We start from the raw sequence: 23,358 nt of genomic DNA on the forward strand, positions 1-23,358 counted from the left end.
TCAGTCACATATAAGAGAAAGTCTTTTTTGCAGTTTGCCAGCCATAGTACAGGTGCAGAGCATAAGTCCATTCAATGTCAGGTTTTTCCTTAGAACACCCGACTCTCAGGATTTTGTCATGAAAGAGCAATCAGTGATCCACTGAAGACCATAGTTGATAACATCCAGGAAGCTTAACATTTGTTGTGTGTTATGGGGCGGAGGATGACCCCAATCATGTCCTGTTGGCCTTGGGAGCATTCGAGGGAGTCTCTGACCACAGAGGAGTAGACCACAAGGGAGTCCGCAGCCCCTGAGGCAGATGCACCCAGGCATATTACTGATCTTGGAATGTTCAGGCGAGTAATGGCCTTGAGCTCTCACATGCAGGCACGGTGGAAAAAGAGCCGAACACAGGTCAACGACAGAAAAATAATAATTATCATGTGGAATGGAAAAGGTTACAGTGGGGACATCAGGCAGTAATGCAGTTACTGGGATGACTAGTTCATTGATTTTGCAAATTTTGTGTAAAATGCCATCCTCTTCCAGCCTTAAACATCGGTTACTGGGTGTATTATATAGCAGAACTGTTGGCACAATCACAGCTTGCTGTAATATTGCTAGAATAATTGGGCGTATCCCTTCCTCCTTTTCTGAGGACGGAGGGTATTGTTTACAGGACACAGGATGACTATTCTTCACTTTAGCTTGATAATGGTGTACATGTTACCTGTCCTGCTTCATATATACATACACATATACACATACATACATTAACACATACATACATTTAAGGGATGTACGTGGCATCAATCTGTATTTATTTTAAGTTGGAAATGGTTTCCAGTTTTCCTCGAATTGCGGCATGCAGCTTTTATTTTTGCCATGGGTATGTATTTTATTATTAGATTAGTGTCACAGATATCCCAGAAGGGACTCTGGACTACAGTTCCCAGCAGCCACTGCACCACACAGCAACTTCATCACTTAAGAGCACCTATGTGTATACAGCCACAGTTTGTGCTGCACTCCTAGTCTTGTGTTGGTCTTTCATTACTGTTGGTTCAGTCTTTGTGTTCATAGTCTTTGTTAATGTTTGATTCTTTCTCTAGTGTTTTGTTGTCTGTTCATAGTTCTTGTTTTGGTATTCATTAAAACTGAAAATCTGCTCTTGCATCCATCTCTGCCTCCAAACCTTGACGGAATGCAAGACCTTAACATGGATGAGACAGTTTTTTTTTTAAAGTTCAAGAGGACCTGTATGAAAGACAAAAGCTGAGGGGGGAGGATTCTCCCTCGTTCAAGCCAACTGGGAGGGGCTCGACATGATGTACTCCATCATGGGGTATGCCAAGGAGGAGCCTTCCAACCAGGCTGGAACCATCTCCCACCCTCCCTCCCCCACTGTGGATCTTGTCCAGCCCGCCGTGTCGACTGAGAACGTTGTTCAGCTGAGGACACTGTTCAGTTTCCCGGTTCAGCTGAAGACACTGCTTTTCCTCCCGGTATGGCTTTTCTTGCCTACTCCACCTCGGACGTCACCTCGCCAGGCTCCACTTCGGACATTGCTCTGCCCTCCTACTACACTGAGGACATCGCTCAGCCTCTCTGCTCGATTGAGGACGTCGCTCAGCCCCCATGCGCCGCTGAGGACATCGCTCCCCCCATGCTCCGCTGAGGACGTTGCACTGTCCCCATGCTCTGCTGAAGACGTCGCTCAATTTCTTTGCTTTGCACCATATGTCACTCCCCCTTCCTGCTCCACGGAGGACGTTGCTCACCCCTCATACTTCACGGAGAACCTCGCTCCTCCCTCTGGCCTCGCGGAGAACCTCGCTCCTCCCTCTGGCCTCACGGAGAACCTCGCTCCTCCCTCTGGCCTCGCGGAGAACCTCGCTCCTCTCTCTGGCCTCACGGAGAACCTCGCTCCTCCCACTGGCCTCACGGAGAACCTCGCTCCTCTCTCTGGCCTCGCGGAGAACTTCGCTCCCCTCTCTGGCCTCGCAGAGAGCGTTGCTTCTACCTCTAGCTCCGTGGTTAACATCACTCCCCCTTGGGGTCTGCCTTGGGCTTTGTTCTCCTCGCTGGCTTCGGGGTGGCTATTGCTCCATGCCCAACCAGGGTGGGGATATTGTGTCATATCTTTGTGGTATGGAAGAGACCTTCCCACATCCGTTCCCCAGTGAACACGTTAAGTGTTCTCTTTGCGGTTTTGTGAGAGATTACATTCAAGGGAACTTTGGAACACTTGGGGACCTCTGGTCTGGGTATCCGGTGCCCCATCGCAGACTTGGTACGTGGGTCGAGAGCCACGGGCTAAGGGGGGTTTGTCATGGATATCCCGGAAGGGACCCCAGACTACAGTTCCCAGCAGCCACTGCACCACATAGCATCACATGACCATCAGCACCTGATTCTCATTCAGTTAACGAGCACCTATGTGTACATATCCACAGTTTGCATTGCATTCCTGGTGTTGCGTTTATCTTTTGTTGCTATTGGTTCTGTTTTTGTGTCCATGGTCTTTGTTAATGTTTGATTCTTGCCTTAGTGTTTTGCTGCATGTTCATAATTCTTGTTTTGTGTTTTGTTTTGGTATTCATTAAAAATTTTAGAAAAATTGCTTCCTTAGTAATGGTTAAAAAAAATCAACAAACTGTCCTTGAATTTGGTTGGAGTATTGATCAATATAAATAGGAAGGGAGTTTGGGAACCATTTTGTAGGATGTTTTTTTTTTTTTATGTTTAGGGAAGGCAGTTTTGTTTGTGGAGTTAGTGTTGGGTTTAGTTTGATGTTTTGGCTTTGCTAACCACTGGAGAAATGGCTTTGTGTTTTTGGGGTTTACACTCTTAGCTGTGAGGCAGCAACACTACATACTGCACCATCGTGCTGCCACACACCAAAAAAAGGTTTATACCCAAGTATCACTCTTGCGTCTGTGGATAATCTCCCCTGGATACTGTAGATTTGTAGCCTGCAGCATAGCTGGACCTTTAACACAGTGTAAATATCCTACCTCACTCCCTTCCTTTTGGGGGCCATCTTTTACTATCAAAGAGGGCAGAGACTGCTGAGTTGCTGAGAAACAAGCAGAAAGGGTCATATTTGATGAGATGTGTGTAAGCGATGCATGTATGAGAAGGACACAACAGAAAGGAAGAGTGAGCTAGAAAGCCCTAATCTACTTTAACTATAAAGTATAAATTAATTAAAAGTTTCCCAGCGTCTGTGTGCAGGGTGCAGACAAATCTTTTTACACACTGCCTTTTATTTCATTTATTTCACATACAGTATCTCCATAATGTTTGGGACAAAGGCATAATTTATTTTTATTTGTCTCTGTACATAGTTTTAAATTTGTACTCAAACACTTCACATGTGGTTAAACTGCATTATTAAAATTCTCAGATTTTAATAAAGGATATTTTTATACATTTTAGTTTTACCATGTAGGAATTACAGCACTTTTAATACTTAACCCCCCATTTCAAGGCACCATGATTGGTGATCCAAGGCACCACAGTGATTGGGCAGCACAGGTGTTTGTGATTACTCATGTAACAGGGGAGAACTCAGAGAGGCGGATGCAGAACGTCTTCAATGAAGACAACACAGGGAACAGGATCAATGAAAAGGACTTAAGGGACAAACACGGGGAGAAGACACATTAGAAACCAGGATTATCAGAACTTAATGAACTAGAAAGTAAACACTAAGAAAAATGCTAAATAATCAAAAACATGGTGCAAATAACACAAGCAGAACCAACACAAGAAAACCAGAAACTCAAACATAACCTGACATGAGTGAGTACTCCAGGAACTAAGGAAGAACCACAGGGGACTTAAATAAAGCACTAACCAACCAGGGAAATAAAAACCACATGAGTAAACAGAGGAAGAAGTTCTACAAGGACAGTCAGGGTGGCCCAAGGTGGAATAGCCCTGGGGGTCGTGACAACTCAGGTGTGTTTAATTGTTTCAGTAATGTAGGTATACACACTACTCTCAGCTTTCAGCATCTGGTCTTGATTCAAGGCTTTTGGTCACCCTTGGCATCTGCTTCTGCTGTTTGTCAACATGAGGACCAGATTTGTACCAGTGAAAGTCAAGAAAACTATTATAAGGCTGAGAATCGAGAAAAAAGCAGTCAGACACATCGGCCAAAGCTTAGGCTTACCAAATCAACTGTTCGGATTATTATTAAGTAGAAAGAGAGAACTGGTGAGCTTCGTAACCATAAAGTGAATGGTAGGCCAAGGAAGACCTCCACAGCTGATGACAGAAGAATTCTCACCATAATGAAGAAAAAGTGCGGCTTCTTTGTGACACTTCCAAGCAACGCGTCGCTGGATATTTACCCTAATAATAAGATTATTATTATTATTACACTACGCACTACACTACTAAATTCGCCAAACCAATCGATTTGAGCGGGATATGGGAAGTCTCGCTCGCGGAGGTTCAATATATCCAGAGTTGGTACTCGTTAACAGAGGAAGACTGTCCTTTTCATATTATCCAGAGGGATGGAAGGAAAACACAAAACAGTACCTTTAATATCACTCAAGGATATTACAAAAGTATCGAGGAACTGGTTAGTGAAATCAACAAAAACATGAAGAAATTGGAACTTGGAATGGAGATAACCTATAACCCTATGAAAAATAAAATACACATTGCATCCCAAAAACATTTTGTGTTCAAAGCTAATGGAAAATTAGCATATATGCTCGGTATGAACCCCGGTGTTCCGATAACGGCCCGAGAACCAGACGCGCCTAACCCCGCTGATATTCACGCAGGCTTTTACACGATGTATGTATATACAGACGTTATCGAGTATCAGCGAGTTGGTGACAGTGTTGCCCCGTTACTGAGATGTGTACATATAACGGGAGAAAACAACAAAGTCGTCACAATTACTTATGATAAGCTGCATTACGTACCTCTCACCAAGAACCACATCACCGATATAGTAATCGAAGTCAAATCGGATCAGAACAAGCCTATACCTTTTAGTTACGGAAAATTTATAGCTAAACTACACTTTAGACCCGCTAAACATTCGTTCCGTATGTAAAATGATGGATAGGGGCTACGTTCACCTGCAGACCTACGTGGATTATCATGTCCGTCAGGCTGGAAATGGCCTTCCGGGGTTTCAAGGCGCCCCCACCATGTATGGGTCGGGGCTAGGAGGTCTGATCAAGGGTCTTTTTAGAATGGCTTTTCCGTTCCTCAAAAGGGGGTTTGCTATTGCAAAACCTCATTTAAAAACAGCGGCTAAAGGTTTCGTAAGCGACGTAGTGAGCAACATTATGAGCAAGACACAAACTCAGAATCAAGACGGATCAGGCCTTGCATTGATTGCGCGTAAAAAATCTAAAAGGCTCCCAGGACGTCGACACGTGATTCTGAATAAAAGACGTAAGGCTACTAAACTCAAGACCAGTGTGAAAAAGACCGAGCAGAGAGGCAACAGACATCCTACCATCTCTCACAAGAGAAAGCAGCTGAACATTTTCTAACATCATGGCTTTCTTACACAGTCTATCCTCAGAGTGTACCAAGACAGAATTGGATATTTTCACATTACCTTATACTCAAACGAGTATCGAGAAGTACACTTATGTCGAAATACCTCCAATTTCCGCTCTTACGGACAACGGGCCCCTGGAGTTCTACGTGGCTGGAAACGGGGAGGATTACCTCGACGTGAACAACACTTTTTTACATCTGTCCTGTAAAATCGTGAATCCCGACGGTTCCAATATAGCTAACGATGCAAAGGTTGGGGTCGTTAACTACCCCGTAGCCTCACTTTTTTCACAAGTGGATGTCATGCTCGGGGATCGTCTTATTTCTCAATCTAGCAGTACATACCCATACCGTGCTACCTTTGAAAGTCTTCTCAACTATGGAAAAGATATCTTGGAAACACAATTTTGCACCGGGCTATTCTACAAAGACACAGCTGGGCATATGGATGCCACAGACCCAGACGGTCGAAACGAAGGTCTCAAAAAAAGGGCCAGTTTCAGTGCTGAAAGCAACACCTTTGACCTGATTGGACACATTCACTCGGATATATTTTTTCAGGATAAACTTTTACTGAACGGAATCGATTTGAGGATTAAAATGGTTTGCAGCAAAGCTGAATTCTGCTTGATGAAGGAAGATTTCCTTCTGAAAATACTCAACGCTTCTCTTTTTGTGAAGAAAGGAACCGTCTCACCGTCTGTAAAAATCGGTCACGGGCAAGCTCTTCTCAGTGCCACAGCCGAGTACCCGATCGAAAGAGTCTGTCTGAAGACCTTCAGTCTAGCTGCAGGGAGCCGCATTTGTTCACAAGAGAACCTCTTCCTCGGCCCCTTACCTAAAACCATTATCTCTGGGATGGTAGACAACGATGCCTTCAGCAGGTCGTACAATAAAAACCCTTTTAATTTTAAACATTACGACGCAGAGTCTATCGCTCTCTATGTAGACGGTACTCAATATCCTGCAAAACCTTTTCAGCCTGTTTTTCAGTCCGGTAACGCCGTCCGTGAATTCCCTTCTTTAATTTTAGCATCAGGAAAGCAGCTGAAAGATCAGGCACTGTCGATAAACAGAGAAGAGTACCTGAACGGATATACTTCATTCTCATTCAACCTGAATCCTGACGACGATTGTGGGCAACATTTGTCATTAATAAAGTCGGGAAATATGCGATTGGAACTCAGATTTCGACAACCGCTTCCGAGCACAGTGAATCTAATCGTGTACGCCAGTTTCGACAGTATTCTAGAAATAAACAATCGAAGAAACGTGCTCATCGATTACCAGTAACGCATGGATACCAGAGAACTAACCGAGGTTATGAGAAGTTGTCCTGAAGTAGAAAAAATAGTGTGATGGCCTGTGACGAGCTACCTACGAGTACGCTGAGAAAGTTTCCCGCTTTGTTCATCGTAAACACACATCCGAGACACATGCCGGGCGTTTTAGAAAGTTTAGCACGCGGTTGTCGTTTTTTTTTTCATTTCATTCCACTCGTGTTCCCACATCAGAGTGACATGCAAATTGAGAGTGTCTTGCAAATTCTTAATTCTCTCCATCGATTTCTGACGGATATCTCCGAAGGTAGCATTGGATTTGGTAAGAGGATGCGGGGTCATTGAGGGAAAACACTTTTCACAGCCGTGATAAAAACATCCAAGAAACTCAAAAACCTTACATTTTCCCCTTCCTCACAGTAACCATCTACGTAATACTTACCAAACCTGACTTCACCTTCGTTCAAAGCGTGGCGAATGGGTAGGTTTTGCGTTTTAGAAACGTATTCGAGCCATTGTATGGAAGGTGATGAGTAAGATTTCTGAGTGGTGATGTAGTTATCAATAGCTAAAGTGTCTTTACGCAGGAACTTGGTTCTAAAGATTTTCATGCACACAGAAGCGATCGTTATGCATTTAAAAGGATCGACCTTTGTACTTTCCAGAATTTCTTCTCTGAAAGCTATACACCCCTTTCTCAAAATCTCTACGTCGTTCACACAGTATTCTGCCATCTCTTTCTTGAAATCAAAGACTTTGTCAGAAACCGTTCTGTACCACTTAAAGAAATCTTCTCTATCCTTAGGCATCATGCCGTCTACACCGTAAAACTTAGGGTCAGGATACGGTCCTACGTAATCCTGATGTTCTACGGTGTTCCAGAAATGGGGAAAATAACCTTTCTTGCTTTCCGAAAAACCCATGGCTTTCGGGATGCTGCTCAACTTCATGGGTAAGAATGATAGACTATCAATGCAGGACTGGCGAAACGCGGTATCGATGAAACACAAAATTTTACCACCTTGCGCTATGATTTCGGGTGTGATTCCTTCTTTCACTAAATGGTTTAAGAAAAGGTATGAATCGAACCCGCTAGCGTTATGCACGATAAACGTGTAACCGTGGTATGTATTACACCGAAACTTTTTAAAGAAGGCACTGACGCAATCATCCCCTTCAGCCACCCACTCCTCTCCCTTAAAATCAATACAGCATATGAAATTGGCTACATGAGTTCCTGTTTCCTGCCTGGTCACGAAATGGTAAAACACATAATCCGTATTTTCGCGTTCTTTCCTAGCCCGCTGTATAAATCATCTATGCTCGATATCCTCGTCGAGTTTTTGACCACAGAGCATGCATTTCGGATGTGTGCACTCATGTTTCTCACGATTAGAAGGTTTATCCCTTATCACACGTTTACATTTACTGCAGTAGAACCCCGTTTCACACATAGAATATTCTCCTTTGCTCGACTGAATCTTCGCTTTATGTCTCTTGAAACAGTATCGGGATCTACACAATCTCTGACACTCTGGGCATTTAGTTACATTCTTTGGGTGTTTATAACATTCGGGGTCGTGACAAACGTTGCAGCTTGGGAAGGTTTAGGAGTTTAGGAGTCTTGGGAAGGTGGAGTTTCTGCTCAGGAGTAGTATATTGATGATCTCAGAAGAGATCTTCTAGCCTTACTTTTATTTTCGCTGTTTCTTTGTCTCTTCCAATTTTTTGGAATAATTCATCGATTTGTTGGAAATAGCGTTGTAGTTCATGCCAGCTGGTTCGTTCGTACCTCACTTCGCAGATCTCTTTGTGAAAGTGTGTGTCGTCACCGGTTAATACCGAAACACAGTGCAGCGAAACCTGGTTCTTGCAGAAATTTGTTGCTCTGATGCGGTATTTGCATTGCAGAGATGAACTGCTCCATTTACGCCTGTACGCATCCGGGGAAAAGAAGTCCATTCTAATAATGTAGTCAAATTCCTTGCACCATTTTCTGAACTTTCTCCAGTCACACTCGTTAAAAGTTACGCTCTCAGTAGCGCAGCTCCAGCGGATGTGACCCGGGACCGAGAACTTGAAAAGCACAACGGTTCCTTTGTCTGCACTGAAAAAAATCCGGCTGTACATCCGTTTGACATTACCCAATATTGAATCTTTTCATGCTCTAAATTTTTTTGTAATCTTCCCAAAAAAGAGTGAGTTTTTTTCGGTGCATCAGGACAAGCAGCAGACATGTTGTAAGCTCACACACGATCTTCGAAGTACAGAGTATTTTTATACCTAGAGGGTGGGTGAGGCCTTCTTCTTCTATAAACTTATGGTGCTTATAACATCACCTACCGGATTTTATTTTCTTTTGCTCTGATTGGACAGGTTATGTATGTGTGTGTGTGTGTGTGTGTGTGTCTGTGTGTGTCTGTGTGGCTGTGTGTGTGTGTGGCTGTGTGTGTGCGTGTGGTGTGTGTGTGTGTGGCTGTGTGTGTGCGTGTGGTGTGTGTGTGTGTGTGTGTGTGTGTGTGTGGCTGTGTGTGTCTGTTTGTGTGTGTGTGTGTGTGTGTGTGTCTGTATCTGTTTGTGTGTGTGTGCGTGTGTGTGTGTGTGCGTGCGTGTGTGTGTGTGTGTGTGTGTGTGTGTGTGTGTGTGTGTCTGTATCTGTTTGTGTGTGTGTGTCTGCGGAACTGCTTCGGAGCTATAGGAAAAGTTATAGGAATGAACATGCATCAATAATTATCACTGACCTTTTTTTGACCTAGGCCTAACTCATGAAAACAACCTAAGCAGGGAGGGGCGGGGGTTATACGCGTGTGAAAGCTATAGCTATGAACATGCAGCAATAATTATCATTGACCTTTTTGACCTAGGCCTAACTCATGAGCGTATCACAATCTATGGGAAAGGAAACAACTTGTGTGTGCGTGTGTCTGGAATACATCTGGAATACATCGGAACCGGATTTAACGTAATTATAAGTGATTATGATGACCCTTTGACCTGTCATTATATTTAATTATAATGATTATGACCTTTGACCTATACCTGTCACATCCAATTAGTGATTTTCTATGGCTTACATAATATACAAACTATATTATATATCACATACATGAAATGCCTCAGTCAGTATTTAGGCCTCATCACAGTACTGAGACAGCTCTGTTCTACACCCACTGCTTTTCCCTGTACATGCTGCCTCTGGGTAAAATGATCCATTAACATGCTGTTAGCTTCCACTGCTAGGCTGATGATACACAGCTGTATGATTCAGCAAAGCCAGCTCAATAATATAAACTTACTGTAAATTCACCTTCATCAAATTTATCCTGCAGTGGACGTGTGAGTGTGTGTGTGTGTGTGTGTGTGTGTGTGTGTGTGCGCGTGTGTGTGTGTGTGTGTGTGTGTGTGTGTGTGTGATTGTGCTGTATCACATCGTCCCCCTCAGCACCTGCAGTAGGTCCCAGCTGCAGCAGTCACACTCACACAGGTTTTTGTACGACGCTCTAACACTGTGTGAACACCCCGCTACCACTGATATAATGATAACTCTGACAGTAATAATCTCCAGCATCTTCAGTCTGGACTCCACTGATGGTCAGAGTGAAATCAGATCCAGATCCACTGCCACTGAAACGAGCTGGAATACCTGTTTCTCTTTCATCAGCATAATAGATCAGGAGTTTAGGAGCTTCTCCAGCTTTCTGCTGATACCAGGACAAACAGTCATAGCTTCCACCACAGTCACTATCAACATCAGAGCTGGTTTTACAGCTGATGGTGAGTGTCTCTCCTGGAGAAACAGGTTTCACTGCAGGACTCTGAGTCACAGTCACCTGACCTCTGGATCCTGAAAAAAAGAAGAAGAAGAAATCCGTTCCCTACATTAATAATGATGTTGAGTGTGAAGTTCATCTAGTCGGCCTACTTCACATGGATTTGTCAGCTGAACAGGAGAAGATAAAACATTGTGTTACCTCGAGCGCAGAGGGCCAGTGTGCAGATGAAGACGCTGATCAAACTCATGGTTGCTGTGGGTGAAGTCGCTGAGCAGCAGCTCTCAGTCATGAAGTGTTAAAGTCACAGGGCTATAAACACTCGCAGAGCGCTGAAGCATGAGCTGCTAATGCAAAGTGGAACCTCTCTCTATGGAAACGTGTGTGTGTGTGTGTGTGTGTGTGTGTGTGTGTGTGTGATCACTGTAATGTAACAGAGGTTTTTGTACGACGGTTTCATTAGAATGTATCACTGTGGTACACTTTCGGTGGAGGAACCAAACTCATCGTCAGTAAGTCTCTCTTCTTTATTTAAAATTCTATATTTTTATTTTCATCGTTACTCAGAATATTGAATAAAGTTTAGACAAACAGAAAATTATTTATTTTATTTGTTTATGTTTTTGTTGAACCCTAGTAAGTAAATAATGTAGGCATTATAAATTCACTAAATTATTTATTTATTTACTTACTTATTTATTTATTATGGATTTGTACTTAATGATAATGAATGTAGGTGTTTTTTTAAAAACTCTGACAGTAAAATAAAAATAATTTATAAGAAAGAATAAATGAGGAGTGAGCTGTTAGCTGAATAAGTACGCAGTGTGTTCCTCAGTAAACAGAGCACTTTTACATTCACAGCTTCTTAAGTTCATATTGTGTGCTGTGAAGGACATGGTATAAAACTTAATCCTGTGTCTGTTAGCCTTCTATCATTTCACTGATGTACTGATTTTGAATCTCCAAACAAAGATAAACAGTGTGTAGAAAGGTGGATGTGGTGTGATGTGGTTATTTCCATCACTGGACTGATTTCTCAGACTTTTTGCCAGATATGTGATTTATAATCGAGTAAATCTTGTTATCAGGAAACTCAAAGGGAAGGTGTGATGTTGTATTTTCCAGCCCTGATTCTGTGGAATATCAGTGTATTTACATCATCAGTGTCTTTATTTTACTGTAGGACTACATGTAAAAGTAACAGAACAACTTAGGAGGACTGAAATACACTCCCAGTATAAATCTGATCAAAGTCCGAGTCGCTCCACAATATAACGAGTGACTAGTAAACGTTCTCCTGCTGAGTCGTTCTACTGAACTGCAGTAATGTGAATCAGCAGTGATGAGTAAATGTTGTGTAAGCGTGTGTAAATGTGTGTTTATTGTGTGTTTGTGGTCTCCAGCCGGTCCCACGGTGAAGCCCTCCGTGTCTCTGCTCCCTCCCTCCTCTCTGCAGCTGTCTGAGGGATCGGCCTCGCTGCTCTGCCTGCTGTCTGCCTACTCTCCACAGGGGGCGCTGGTGAGCTGGACAGTGGACGGCTCAGAGGTGAAGGACGGGGTTCTGACCAGCGCCGAAGAACAGAAGAAGGACGGGTACACACGCAGCAGCACCCTGACCCTCAGCAAAGCGCTCTGGGAAAAGGGGGAGGAGTTTGTCTGTAAGGTCTCCCATGACAACGTCGATCATCCGGTCACGTTCAGAAAGAGCCAGTGTGAAGTCTAACAGCTCCAAGATAGAATTGAACACTGAGCTGCTTACACATCCATCTACAATAGAGTTTCAATTCTACACAATGCTGACATTTCTGTCTTTACTCTCTTCACTGTCCTGTTGCTCTTCCTGTAGTTTTGCTCTGCTGAAATAAAGCTTCATTTTGGACATTGTGTGTTCTTTTATTAGAGTGAATAGTCATTATCAGCGTGATGAGAGAGTGTGTTTAGCTGTAGATTCAGTGCTGTGTGTTGTGCTTCAGTGAGTTTGGCTGAAGGAAGTTGAACATCTGGTGAAAGTGCTGCTCTATTCTGGGAGAAAGAGGATCACTCAGCCGTCTTCATGTAAATCTCTCTCTCACTTCACTGATCTCTCAGTTTTACTGGTTAAAACTGTCTCTGTGTGTTTAGCTGGGTGTGGAGCAGGAAGCTGCTTTCATGTCTTTCTTTAGTGCAGGATTTATGGTTGAGGTAACTGACACTGCACACTTATTTTATATTAACAGTACGGAAGAGTCGTCATCTCCTTCATCTGTTCCTGCTTGGTGTCAGAACTGGACACTGAATTTAAACTGAAAATGATCGTCTGTGTTTTTCTGATTAAGAATTATGATTTTTTTTCCTCACATGTAACTTAAGTGTAGTATTTAACAATTTAGCCAAACATAAGGATAAATATCGGTTTCATCAGATCCAGATTTAAATTGTGTTAAATTATATTAAACTGATTATACCTAATTTGTCATTTCTCATGTATGTTCACATTCACATTGATTATTGTAAAGATCCACAAAACACTGAACACTTTCACTCTCTCTAAACACATCAATGCAATTTACATGACTTTATTATCATATTAATGATTATAATATAATTAAATCCAGTGAGTAATAGACATCAACACTGTGTTTAAGGTCACATGTGTAAATCCACTGTATTGTACATTCCCAGGTTATATGGGGTGAACTCTGCTGCTCTTAACTATTATAACACTATAACTGAAGGTGTGTAACATATAAACTCATGTGTAACACTGGGGACTGGGTGGGTCCTGATCAGTAACGCAGTGTGTGGAACTAGCACCAGACACTTCCAGGTATATAGTGTGTTTTTGAGAAAGAGGAGGAGGAGGTGTTGGAATAAAGCAGGACGGTGTGTTAGGTAAGCTGCTGTCTCCTCATGGACTTACCTCTGGAACAGAAGCTTGATGATCCCCTGAAACACCTTCAATCAGGTGACAATAATCAGTGGGGGGGGGGGGAGTGCAAGGCACGATGGTGTTAACTTTGGTGATGGTTGATTGTTGAGATGAGAAGGGTGATGGTTGATGGTTGAGGTGAGAAGGGTGGTGGTTGATGGTTGAGATGAGAAGGGTGAAGGGTGATGGTTGAGATGAGATGGGTGATGGTTGAGGTGAGAAGGGTGATGGGTGATGGTTGAGATGAGAAGGGTGATGGTTGAGATGAGAGGGTGATGGTTGATGGTTGAGCTAAGAAGGTTGATGGTTGAGATGAGAAGGGTGATGGGTGATGGTTGAGGTGAGAAGGGTGATGGTTGATGTTTGAGATGAGAAGGGTGATGGGTGATGGTTGAGATGAGAAGGGTGATGGGTGATGGTTGAGGTGAGAAGGGTGATGGTTGAGGTGAGAAGGGTGATGGTTGAGGTGAGAGGGTGATGGTTGAGATGAGAGGGTGATGGGTGATGGTTGAGATGAGAAGGGTGATGGTTCAGATGAGAGGGTGATGGTTGAGATGAGAGGGTGATGGGTGATGGTTGAGATGAGAAGGGTGATGGTTCAGATGAGAGGGTGATGGTTGAGATGAGAGGGTGATGGTTGATGGTTGAGGTAAGAAGGTTGATGGTTGAGATGAGAAGGGTGATGGGTGATGGTTGAGATGAGAAGGGTGATGGTTGATGTTTGAGATGAGAAGGGTGATGGTTGAGGTGAGAAGGATGATGGTTGATGGTTGAGATGAGAAGGGTGATGGGTGATGGTTGAGATGAGAAGGGTGATGGGTGATGGTTGAGGTGAGAAGGGCGATGGTTGATGTTTGAGATGAGAAGGGTGATGGGTGATGGTTGAGGTGAGAAGGGCGATGGTTGATGGTTGAGATGAGAAGGGTGATGGGTGATGGTTGAGATGAAAAGGGTGATGGTTGATGGTCGCGATGAGAATGGTGATGGTCCAACTCTTGACTGTTTGTCAAAAGTTTCTGATGACAGTTAATTTACATTTCCAGCCTTTATGTAACTTTGTAATGTGAGAGCTTCTTCAGCTGCAGTTTCCATGGGCATAGCAGTCTCTTAAATGCCTGTTTAAGCATCAGATCTGTCCAAGTCAACTGTCTCTTCCTGTTTCCTTCGTGATGTATTCCACATACCAGATAATTATGCAACGCATCATTTAACACATCCCCAAACTGACAATTCTATGTTCTTTTTAATTCTTTAAACTTCTTTAATTCGGCCATATAAGTGAAAATGGTCTGCAAATAATAATGGTTTGGGTGACAAATGTTCTCGCATCAGTTGTAGAAGATCTGCAAAAGTCTTTTTGGCAGGTCAGTGTGTGTCAGTCAAGCTATGCAGTTCCTCCCATGGCACTAAAGAGAACAGCAACATGTTTACCTTCCCCTATATCATTCACGAAGTACTGCTGCAGTCTTTCAATAGGATGTTCTGAATCTCCGTGGAGCTATTAGTGCACTGCAGTGCATCAACGTTCTCAGTTTATCCTCATCGTCACTGTGATGTCTGTGATATGATACTGTGTCCTTGATAATGTCCATGAATGCAACAAGAGATGAGGTGTGTGAACGCATTTCAGCCCTTCTTGTACTGAACAGGGGCTCTCACTACAAACAGATATCACCATTAGTCAACAGATTTAAACAACAGAACAAGGATGCCTGCTACAGAAATGTTTTTAGATTATTCCTGTACCATCTTTTTGACTTAAAGTATTCACCGTAATGGTTTATTGTGTAATCGTATGAATCGATACGTTCTGTAAGAATATGTTTGAATACTTTGAACATGCATACATACTCGAAATTATGTATGTCCAATATGGAATATTTGTGTATTTTTCCTGGATCCTCTGCCCTGAAAAACATCTTCCCTATTTCTGCCATGATTTTTATGTGGAAAATCTGGAGAACAGAAAAAAATACAAAAGAAGATGCAGTAGAGAGAGGTTTAGTTTGTATGGTCCATAACACTAATTGGTTTTGACAGGTCTAGGTCAAAGGTCATCAGCAATTATAATTATCTTGGCAGGTCAAAGGTCATCACCAACTGTCATTTTCTTAACAGGTCAAAGGTCATCATCATCAATCATAATTATGTTGAGAGATGTATACCAAAGATAATATTACATATGGTCTACACTTATGTCATTATCTTAACAGATGAAGGTTAAAAATGGATCATAGTTTATATAATAAAGGTTTGTAGCAATCTGTTGCGTTCCCCCCCCCCCCAACACACACACAAGGCCGATGAAATAATAAATAATGAATTTCCATACACATCCAACCAAAAATATGCACGCACCATGCACGCACCATGCACGCACCATGCACGCACCATGCACGCACCATGCACGCACACACACACTAAAAACAAATGTTTAGGCTCAAAAACATGACAACTTTTAATGAAATTAGTTTCAACCAACAAACTGCATTGAGTTAGAGAAATGATCTTTTCCTCTAAAATCAAATGTACTTTCAATTAACACTAAATTAATAATCTGTAAAATAAACACAAGTTTTTAAGTTGCTTACTCATAAAAACTAAAATCCCGTCACGTACCGTAGGTGGGGGCGGAGGCAGTCGCGGGTGACAGGAATCAAGGCAGAAATATCTAAAGGGGACAGTCAAAGTTCGTGGTCGATAAACAGGCGAGGATCAGGCAATCGGTCAAACAAACAAAGGAGGCAAGGCAGAGCTCGAAGTCAGGGGCGGAAAAACTGGTCAAAAGGTAGCTTAGTCAATGTACGAGAAACAGCTTAGGAAATGACAGAGAAACGAGTCAACTGAACATTACTTCGCAAACTCTCCTCTCTTCCACAGTCTCTCTAATACTGTGGTGTGATTGTCCTTGTAATGGCTTGCAGGTGTGTGCTTAGAACTCTGGGGAGGGTGAGCGCATGCGTGAGCGGGAGGTGTCGTTTGCAGCAGCCATGTTGGAAGTGAGTGTTGCCTCCTGGGAAATTGAGTCTTGGCAGGGCTGAGATATGACAGAACCCCCCCAAAGGGCTCACTCCGGGAGCCGAGGATCTCCTGGGCCTCCCCCGGGGTCGTGGACTCGGAAGATTAGGGTGAGTTGCATGAAAATCATTGATGAGCAGCGGATCTAGTATGTCCTGTCTCGGGACCCAACACTGCTCCTCCGGTCCATAGCCTACCCACTGAACCAAATATTCAAGTATTCTAAGTAGGTCGGTTGGCCTTCAATTTCCATGGGAACCGGAGGGCTTTCGGAGGGCACCTCTGTAGCTAGAGGTCCGGTGACGACCGGCTTGAGACGGGACACGTGAAATGATGGGGCTACGCGGCTGTGTCGGGGTAACTCTAGACGATAGGTAACGTCGTTGATCTGTTTGCTGATCCTAAAGGGCCCAGTGTATTGTGGCATGAGATTTCTGCAGCCATGAGGCTGCTTTAAGTCTTTGGTTGATAACCAGACCCTATCGCCGGGTTGGTAGCGGGTATGCTCACTGCGGCGGCGGTCAGCAAGGTGTTTGTATGTGGCTGCTGTTTGACTCAGGCGTTGGTGTGTGTCAGACCAGACCTGTTCTCTTCTCCTGAACCACTGGTCTACAGCTGGAGATTCCGTGGGAGTCACGTTCCACAGAAACAAAGGGGGCTGGTACCCAAGTACGCACTGAAAAGGTGTGAGTTGCGTCGCGGAGTGTCGGAGAGAGTTTTGAGCATACTCGGCCCATGGAAGAAATCTGCTCCAATCCTCGGGGTTGGAGACGCAGAACGTTCTGAGAAATCGGCCTGACTCCTGGTTGATCCGTTCTACCTGGCCGTTGGCTTGGGGGTGGTAGCCTGACGTGAGATTCACTGTGATTCCCATCTTCTCCATAAAACAGGACCATACTCTAGAGATGAATTGAGGTCCACGATCGCACACTATCTCCTCCGGAATGCCGAAGTACCGGAACACATATTGAAATAACATCTCCGCAGTCATAAATGCAGTTGGTAGATGGTGTAGGGGAATGAATCTCACCGACTTCGAGAATCGATCCACTGTGACCAGAATGGTTGTATTTCCCTGGGACCTGGGTAGGTCGGTTACAAAGTCGGTTGATATGTGTGACCAGGGGCGTTCTGGTGTGGGTAGTGGCTTGAGTTTTCCACCTGGAAGTCTCCGTGGTACCTTACTTCGTGCACATGAAGAACATGAGGCCACCACACGGTGTATGTCCCTCTCCATATTGGGCCACCGGTACTTCTCCCGTAGCAACTGATACGTGCGTTGGGCCCCTGGGTGCCCTGTACGTACTACCGTGTGGACCCAGATAACGAGTTCTTGTTGGTGACATTCAGGAACGAAGAGTCTTCCCCGAGGGCAGTTCTCAGGCACTTGAGACGCGGGAACCTTGCCCAGAACTTGATCCAGCTCCCACTCTAGAGCTCCTATGATACATGAGGGGGGAATAATGTTTTCCTCGTGGCTGTTCAATACTTCCTTGTGGTCTAGACGAGACAGGGCGTCAGCCTTGGTGTTCTTGACCCGGGACAGTACGACAGGGAGAACTGGAACCTGGTGAAGAACAGCGCTCATCGGGCTTGTCGAGATGATAACCTTTTAGCCTTACGTAGGTATTCGAGGTTCTTGTGGTCCGTGAAGATGACAAAGGGGTGTGTGGCTCCCTCCAACCAGTGCCAGCATTCCTCGAGTGCTAGTTTGACGGCCAAGAGTTCCCGATTCCCCACGTCATAGTTTCTTTCAGCAGAGGATAATTTGCATGAGAAAAAGGCCACCGCGTGGAGCTTGGGCCTTTCTCCAAAACGTTGTGATAGAACGGCTCCTACACCTGTTTTGGAGGCGTCCACCTCCACAATGAACGGTTTGGATGGGTCTGGGTGTTTAATGATGGGAGCAGTCGTGAAGGCCTTCTTGAGTCGATCGAATGCAGCCTGGGTAGCGTGGTTCCAGGACAGGCGTTTGGGTTTTCCCTTTAACAAAGATGCCAGTGGATTTGCAATAGAACTAAAATTCCGAATAAATCTTCTATAAAAGTTAGCGAAGCCCAGAAATCTTTGGAGCTCCTTCACCGTCACGGGTCTGAGCCATTCTACCACGGCTCGGACTTTGTTGTGATCCATGGTAATCCCCTCAGGGCTGATGATATAACCCAAAAAGGAGATAGTGTCTCTGTGGAATTCACACTTCTCTGCTTTGATGTATAATTGGTGGTGGAGTAGTCGTTGCAAGACTTGGCGCAAGTGAGGAATCTGTTCCTCCTTGGAATTGGAATAAATCAGGATATCATCAATATATGTGATAACGTAATGCCCCAGCATTTCTCGTAGGACGTCATTGATCAGACACTGGAAAACGGAGGGAGCATTAGAAAGTCCGTACGGCACGACCAGGTATTCATAGTGCCCGGAGGTGGTGCTGAACCCCGTCTTCCATTCATCCCCTTCTCGAATCCGGACCAAGTTGTAAGCACTGCGCAGATCTAGCTTAGTAAAAATGGTGGCAGTACGTAGCTGTTCTAAAGCGACGGGGACTAGTGGTAGAGGATAGCGATACCTGCTGCAACATTGGTTTAGGCCTCTATAATCTATACACGGTCTCAAGCCCCCACCCTTTTTTCCACAAAAAAGATCCCGGCGGATGCTGGCAACGTGGAGGGTCGTATGTAACCCTGGAGTAGGGCTTCCTGAATGTAATTCTCCATCACGCGCTGCTCCTTCTGTGTTAGGGGGTAGACCCTTCCTCGGGGTGGCATAGCTCCCGGTAGCAAATCAATAGTGCAGTCATAGGGCCGATGAGGGGGTAAGCCACTCGCCTTTTTCTTACTAAATACCTCGCTGAGGTACTGGTACTCCATGGGAATGTGGATGGTTGTGGTACAGTTCGGACTTTCTATGGACGTGGTAGCTAACATGAGTACAGGTGCCCGAATGCAATTCTTAATGCAATGAGGGGACCAGTGCGTGATCTCCTTCTGAGTCCTGGAAATGACTGGATTATGGTGCTCTAGCCAGGGAAGGCCCAGGACCACTGGGTGTCGGGTTGAAATCGTGACATAAAAAACGATACTCTCCTGATGAAGTGCACTGGTTTGGAGGGTGATTGGTTCAGTGCAGTGGGTGATGAGCCCCCTCCCGATGGGAGCCCCATCGATGGCTTGGATCCGGCGCGGAGTATGTAGCGGTCGAACGGATATATTGTATTGCTGGACGGTGGACTGGTCAATGAAATTCCCTGCTGCTCCTGAGTCGATTAGCGCCTCTAGAGTACAAGACAGGTTTGAGTATTCTAATACCACAGGCATGAAAAATGCAGATTGAGATGAGCTCCGGGTTTCTGAACCCACACTCACCTCTGGCTGATGCTGCTTGGCTGCAGTGTTCTCTCTTGTGGCTCCGCGTGGTTTGAGAGGGCATTGTGGGATGAAATGCCCCTCCACGCCGCAATAGAAACATCAAAATTCTCGACGTCTTCGTTCTCTCTCCTCCTTACTAACCCTCGATCGACCTAGCTGCATAGGTTCAGCCCAAGGAGCTTGTACCGCCAGATTCCCCTCACTGTATGTTGGACGGCGACTTTGTAGCAGTCAGTCAAGACGGATGGCTAGGCTGATGAGCAAATCGAGGGTTAGTTGATCATCGCGACAGGCAAGTTCAGTCACGACGTCAGGATTTAATCCGCTGCGAAACATGGTTTTTAAAGCGGGTTGGTTCCATCCACTTCTAGCTGCGACAGTGCGAAATTCCAGCGCATAGTCCGCCACGCAGCGTGTCCCTTGTTGCAGAGTTAACAGTTCCTCCCCAGTCTCCCTGTTGTCGGGAGAATGATCGAATACAATCCGGAATCGCTCAGTCAGCTGATCATATGTAGCGATGGAACCATCTGCCTGCTCCCACTCGGCTGTGGCCCAGAGTAGTGCTCTTCCGGTTAACAACTCCATAAAATGGATGATCTTGTGATTTTCTGTCATGTCGGGGTATGTAGAAAAAAACAAGGAGCACTGAAGGAGGAAGCCTCGGCAACGGGTCGGATCTCCATCATATTTTTCCGGTACCGGGGTAGAAGGAAGACGCGGAGATGCTGTAGTAGCGGCTGGCGCGACCTAGTTTAGCTTAGCTACCTGTTCGTTCAGGTTGGCTATTTGTTGCATATGGCCGCTTAGAACCCGGCCGTGGCTTTCAATGGCTTGTTGCACATGCGGATCACCCGCTGCTTCCATTGTAAACGGCGAAGTAATCTGTCTCGTACCGTAGGTGGGGGCGGAGGCAGTCGCAGGTGACAGGAATCAAGGCAGAAATATCCAAAGGGGACAGACAAAGTTCATGGTCGATAAACAGGCGAGGATCAAGTGATCGGTCAAACAAACAAAGGAGGCAAGGCAGAGCTCGAAGTCAAGGGCGGAAAAACTGGTCAAAAGGTAGCTTAGTCAATGTACGAGAAACGGCTTAGGAAATGACAGAGAAACGAGTCAACTGAACATTACTTCGCAAACTCTCCTCTCTTCCACAGTCTCTCTAATATTGTCCTTGTAATGGCTTGCAGGTGTGTGCTTAGAACTCTGGGGAGGGTGAGCGCATGCGTGAGCGGGAGGTGTCGTTTGCAGCAGCCATGTTGGGAGTGAGTGTTGCCTCCTGGGAAATTGAGTCTTGGCAGGGCTGAGATATGACAAATCCGGTGTAGTTTACAATACACATCTCATACCTAACATCTCTGCAGGTTTTATAGACATAAAAGCACTGAATGAAATTATTAATATAGACAAAAAGAAACACTCTGCGTCTACTACTTTTATCTCTCATAGAACTATCCACAGTCCAAAAGCTGCTAATTCTGACTAATTCAAACTGACTACAATGGAGCTAGAAGGCTATATGTGTGAATGACTAAAGATTAAAAAAAATCAAAAATCAATATCAATAAATGAAATTAGATTACACGATGTACTTTACACGAATAAGCAGAAATGTAATCATGCTTTTCTTTCCTGTAGCACAAATGAAAAGCCCTCTCTAGATGAGCAGATTTGTCAAATGAAAATTTTTTGTTCTTTTCCACTGCTATGGTAAACTAAAGAGTAGATTTTCAAATTACACTGTTAAATATGACTAGCATTAGCTACGTGTAGTAGTGCAAAATGGTCCATCAGCTGTATTAGCAGGTGTAGCCTATACACGAGTCCACTGTTGGTCATATCACAATTGAGAATATTCCCAAATTCATTGCTTTAGTAGAATTTATTTGTAAGTGAAATAATACTCACATTGTAATGTCCTTTGTATAGTATTTATTCAGTCTACAGGTCCTCTAGCACAGTCTTAACTGTCTGAATTTGTCCAGACATGTTAAATGGGTACGGACTTGACATTAATGACTTGAAGTTATCAAGCCTTAATTTCGTTAAGTTACTACTTTCTTCTAGAACTCAATTAATAGATCTTGTATGGTAGCACTACTTGTACTGTTCTCTACTTGATAGATCGCTTTGCTTGTATTCTCTCATTTGTAAGTCTTTGGATAAAAGCGTCTGTTAAATGAATAAATGTAAATGTAAATGTACTACAACTTAAATTTTGTTTTAAATCAAGGCAGAAATTTCAGTTTAAATTACACACAATATTAAGGTGATGTGTTGACATAATAATGTTGATAATTACAACTCATCAAAACAATGTTTACAACTTTAAATATTTAATTAAATAAATAAATTAGAATTTTTATCTTGCATCCACACATTTAATTAAGTTGTGGTGATAGGTCCCTGAATTACTTTTTAATCAAAAGCGTTAAAAAACTCGTTTTCATACAGCAACTCAGCAGCAACAATCTGTGAGAAAGTTCCAAGTTAAGGTTCACTGTCAGCTTTGTGATTTTCTTGAACCCTGTCAGGATACTGAATATTTTGCCCACCTTCAGCGTAGACGTATCAACGACCACCAAAATGTTCAGTGTCCATTTCAAGGCTGTAGTTTTCAAAGCAGTGTATTCCACTTTCAGTGCACAATAAAGTAAGCAGCAGCGAGATCACAATGAGAAAATGTTTAAACCAGAGTTAATAGTAAGCACAGATTGTAATGAGAATGAAAATGATGACAGTGTTAATTACTCTCGGGAGTGTGCTCTTCACATTCTTCACATACCAGAGATCTCTGTTCAGGAAGTAATTCAACAGCTTTAGCAAATAGTTCAGTTGCCCCAGCCACTTTTGCCCAAGAATGTGAAGGATGTTCTTCAGAAACATTTGGACATATAGATGTGATAGATTTGGACAGATAGTTGTGAAAGAGCTGGTTGAGACTGTGGCAGAGAATGTCATATTGTCCAAATGTTGTGGGAAAAAATAGATGTCCTGTAACCAGTAAAAGGAGGGCATCAAACATGTACGTCATGCACAACTTTCCTCTGGTAATGTCCATAGAGTATGTAGCTGAGAAAAGAATGAAAACAGTAGCATACGTTCCCCTCTTACAGATGCCGCAGAAATTCATGAACAAGAAAGATATTTTGGATAAGGGTTTGTCAAAACAAGAATATAAACCACATGAATATAGGTGTAGAGATGACTCAAGCTTTAGAGAATATGTCCTTCTTAGTTGTGATGAATTCAGAACTGATCTGAGCCTGTACATTGACAATTTTTAAGTGGCTAACCCTTTAGGAGCATTTAAAAGAAAGCAGAAGATGTGTGCAGTTCACAGAGTTATTGCAAACTTGCCTGGAAAATACAGATCAGCACTAAACTCCATTCAGCTTTCTCATTTGTGTAACGCTGCAACAGTTAAAGAGTGCGGTTATGACAAAATATTGCACCCACTTCTTTGTGATTTAGCCTCTATCGAACAGCATGGG

At 43.8% G+C, this 23,358-nt stretch overlaps 1 long non-coding RNA gene and 1 gene segment (V, D, J or C); both read right to left on the minus strand.

Moving 5' to 3' along the window:
- Positions 1-9,591: 9,591 nt before the first annotated feature.
- The window catches only part of LOC128618303 (uncharacterized), a 194,429-nt gene continuing 180,662 nt past the window's right edge, over positions 9,592-23,358 (minus strand). Inside the window, exon 4 of the long non-coding RNA XR_008387691.1 lies at positions 9,592-9,663. This is a non-coding gene — a long non-coding RNA (uncharacterized LOC128618303). The remainder of the gene's footprint in view (positions 9,664-23,358) is intronic.
- LOC128618288 (immunoglobulin kappa variable 3-15-like) lies at positions 10,065-10,978 on the minus strand. The segment is given in 2 exon segments: positions 10,065-10,647; positions 10,775-10,978. Coding segments are annotated over 2 exon segments (435 nt in total).

The sequence above is a fragment of the Ictalurus furcatus genome, chromosome 14 (assembly GCF_023375685.1).
Source record: "Ictalurus furcatus strain D&B chromosome 14, Billie_1.0, whole genome shotgun sequence".
NCBI classification, from domain to species: Eukaryota; Metazoa; Chordata; class Actinopteri; order Siluriformes; family Ictaluridae; genus Ictalurus; species Ictalurus furcatus.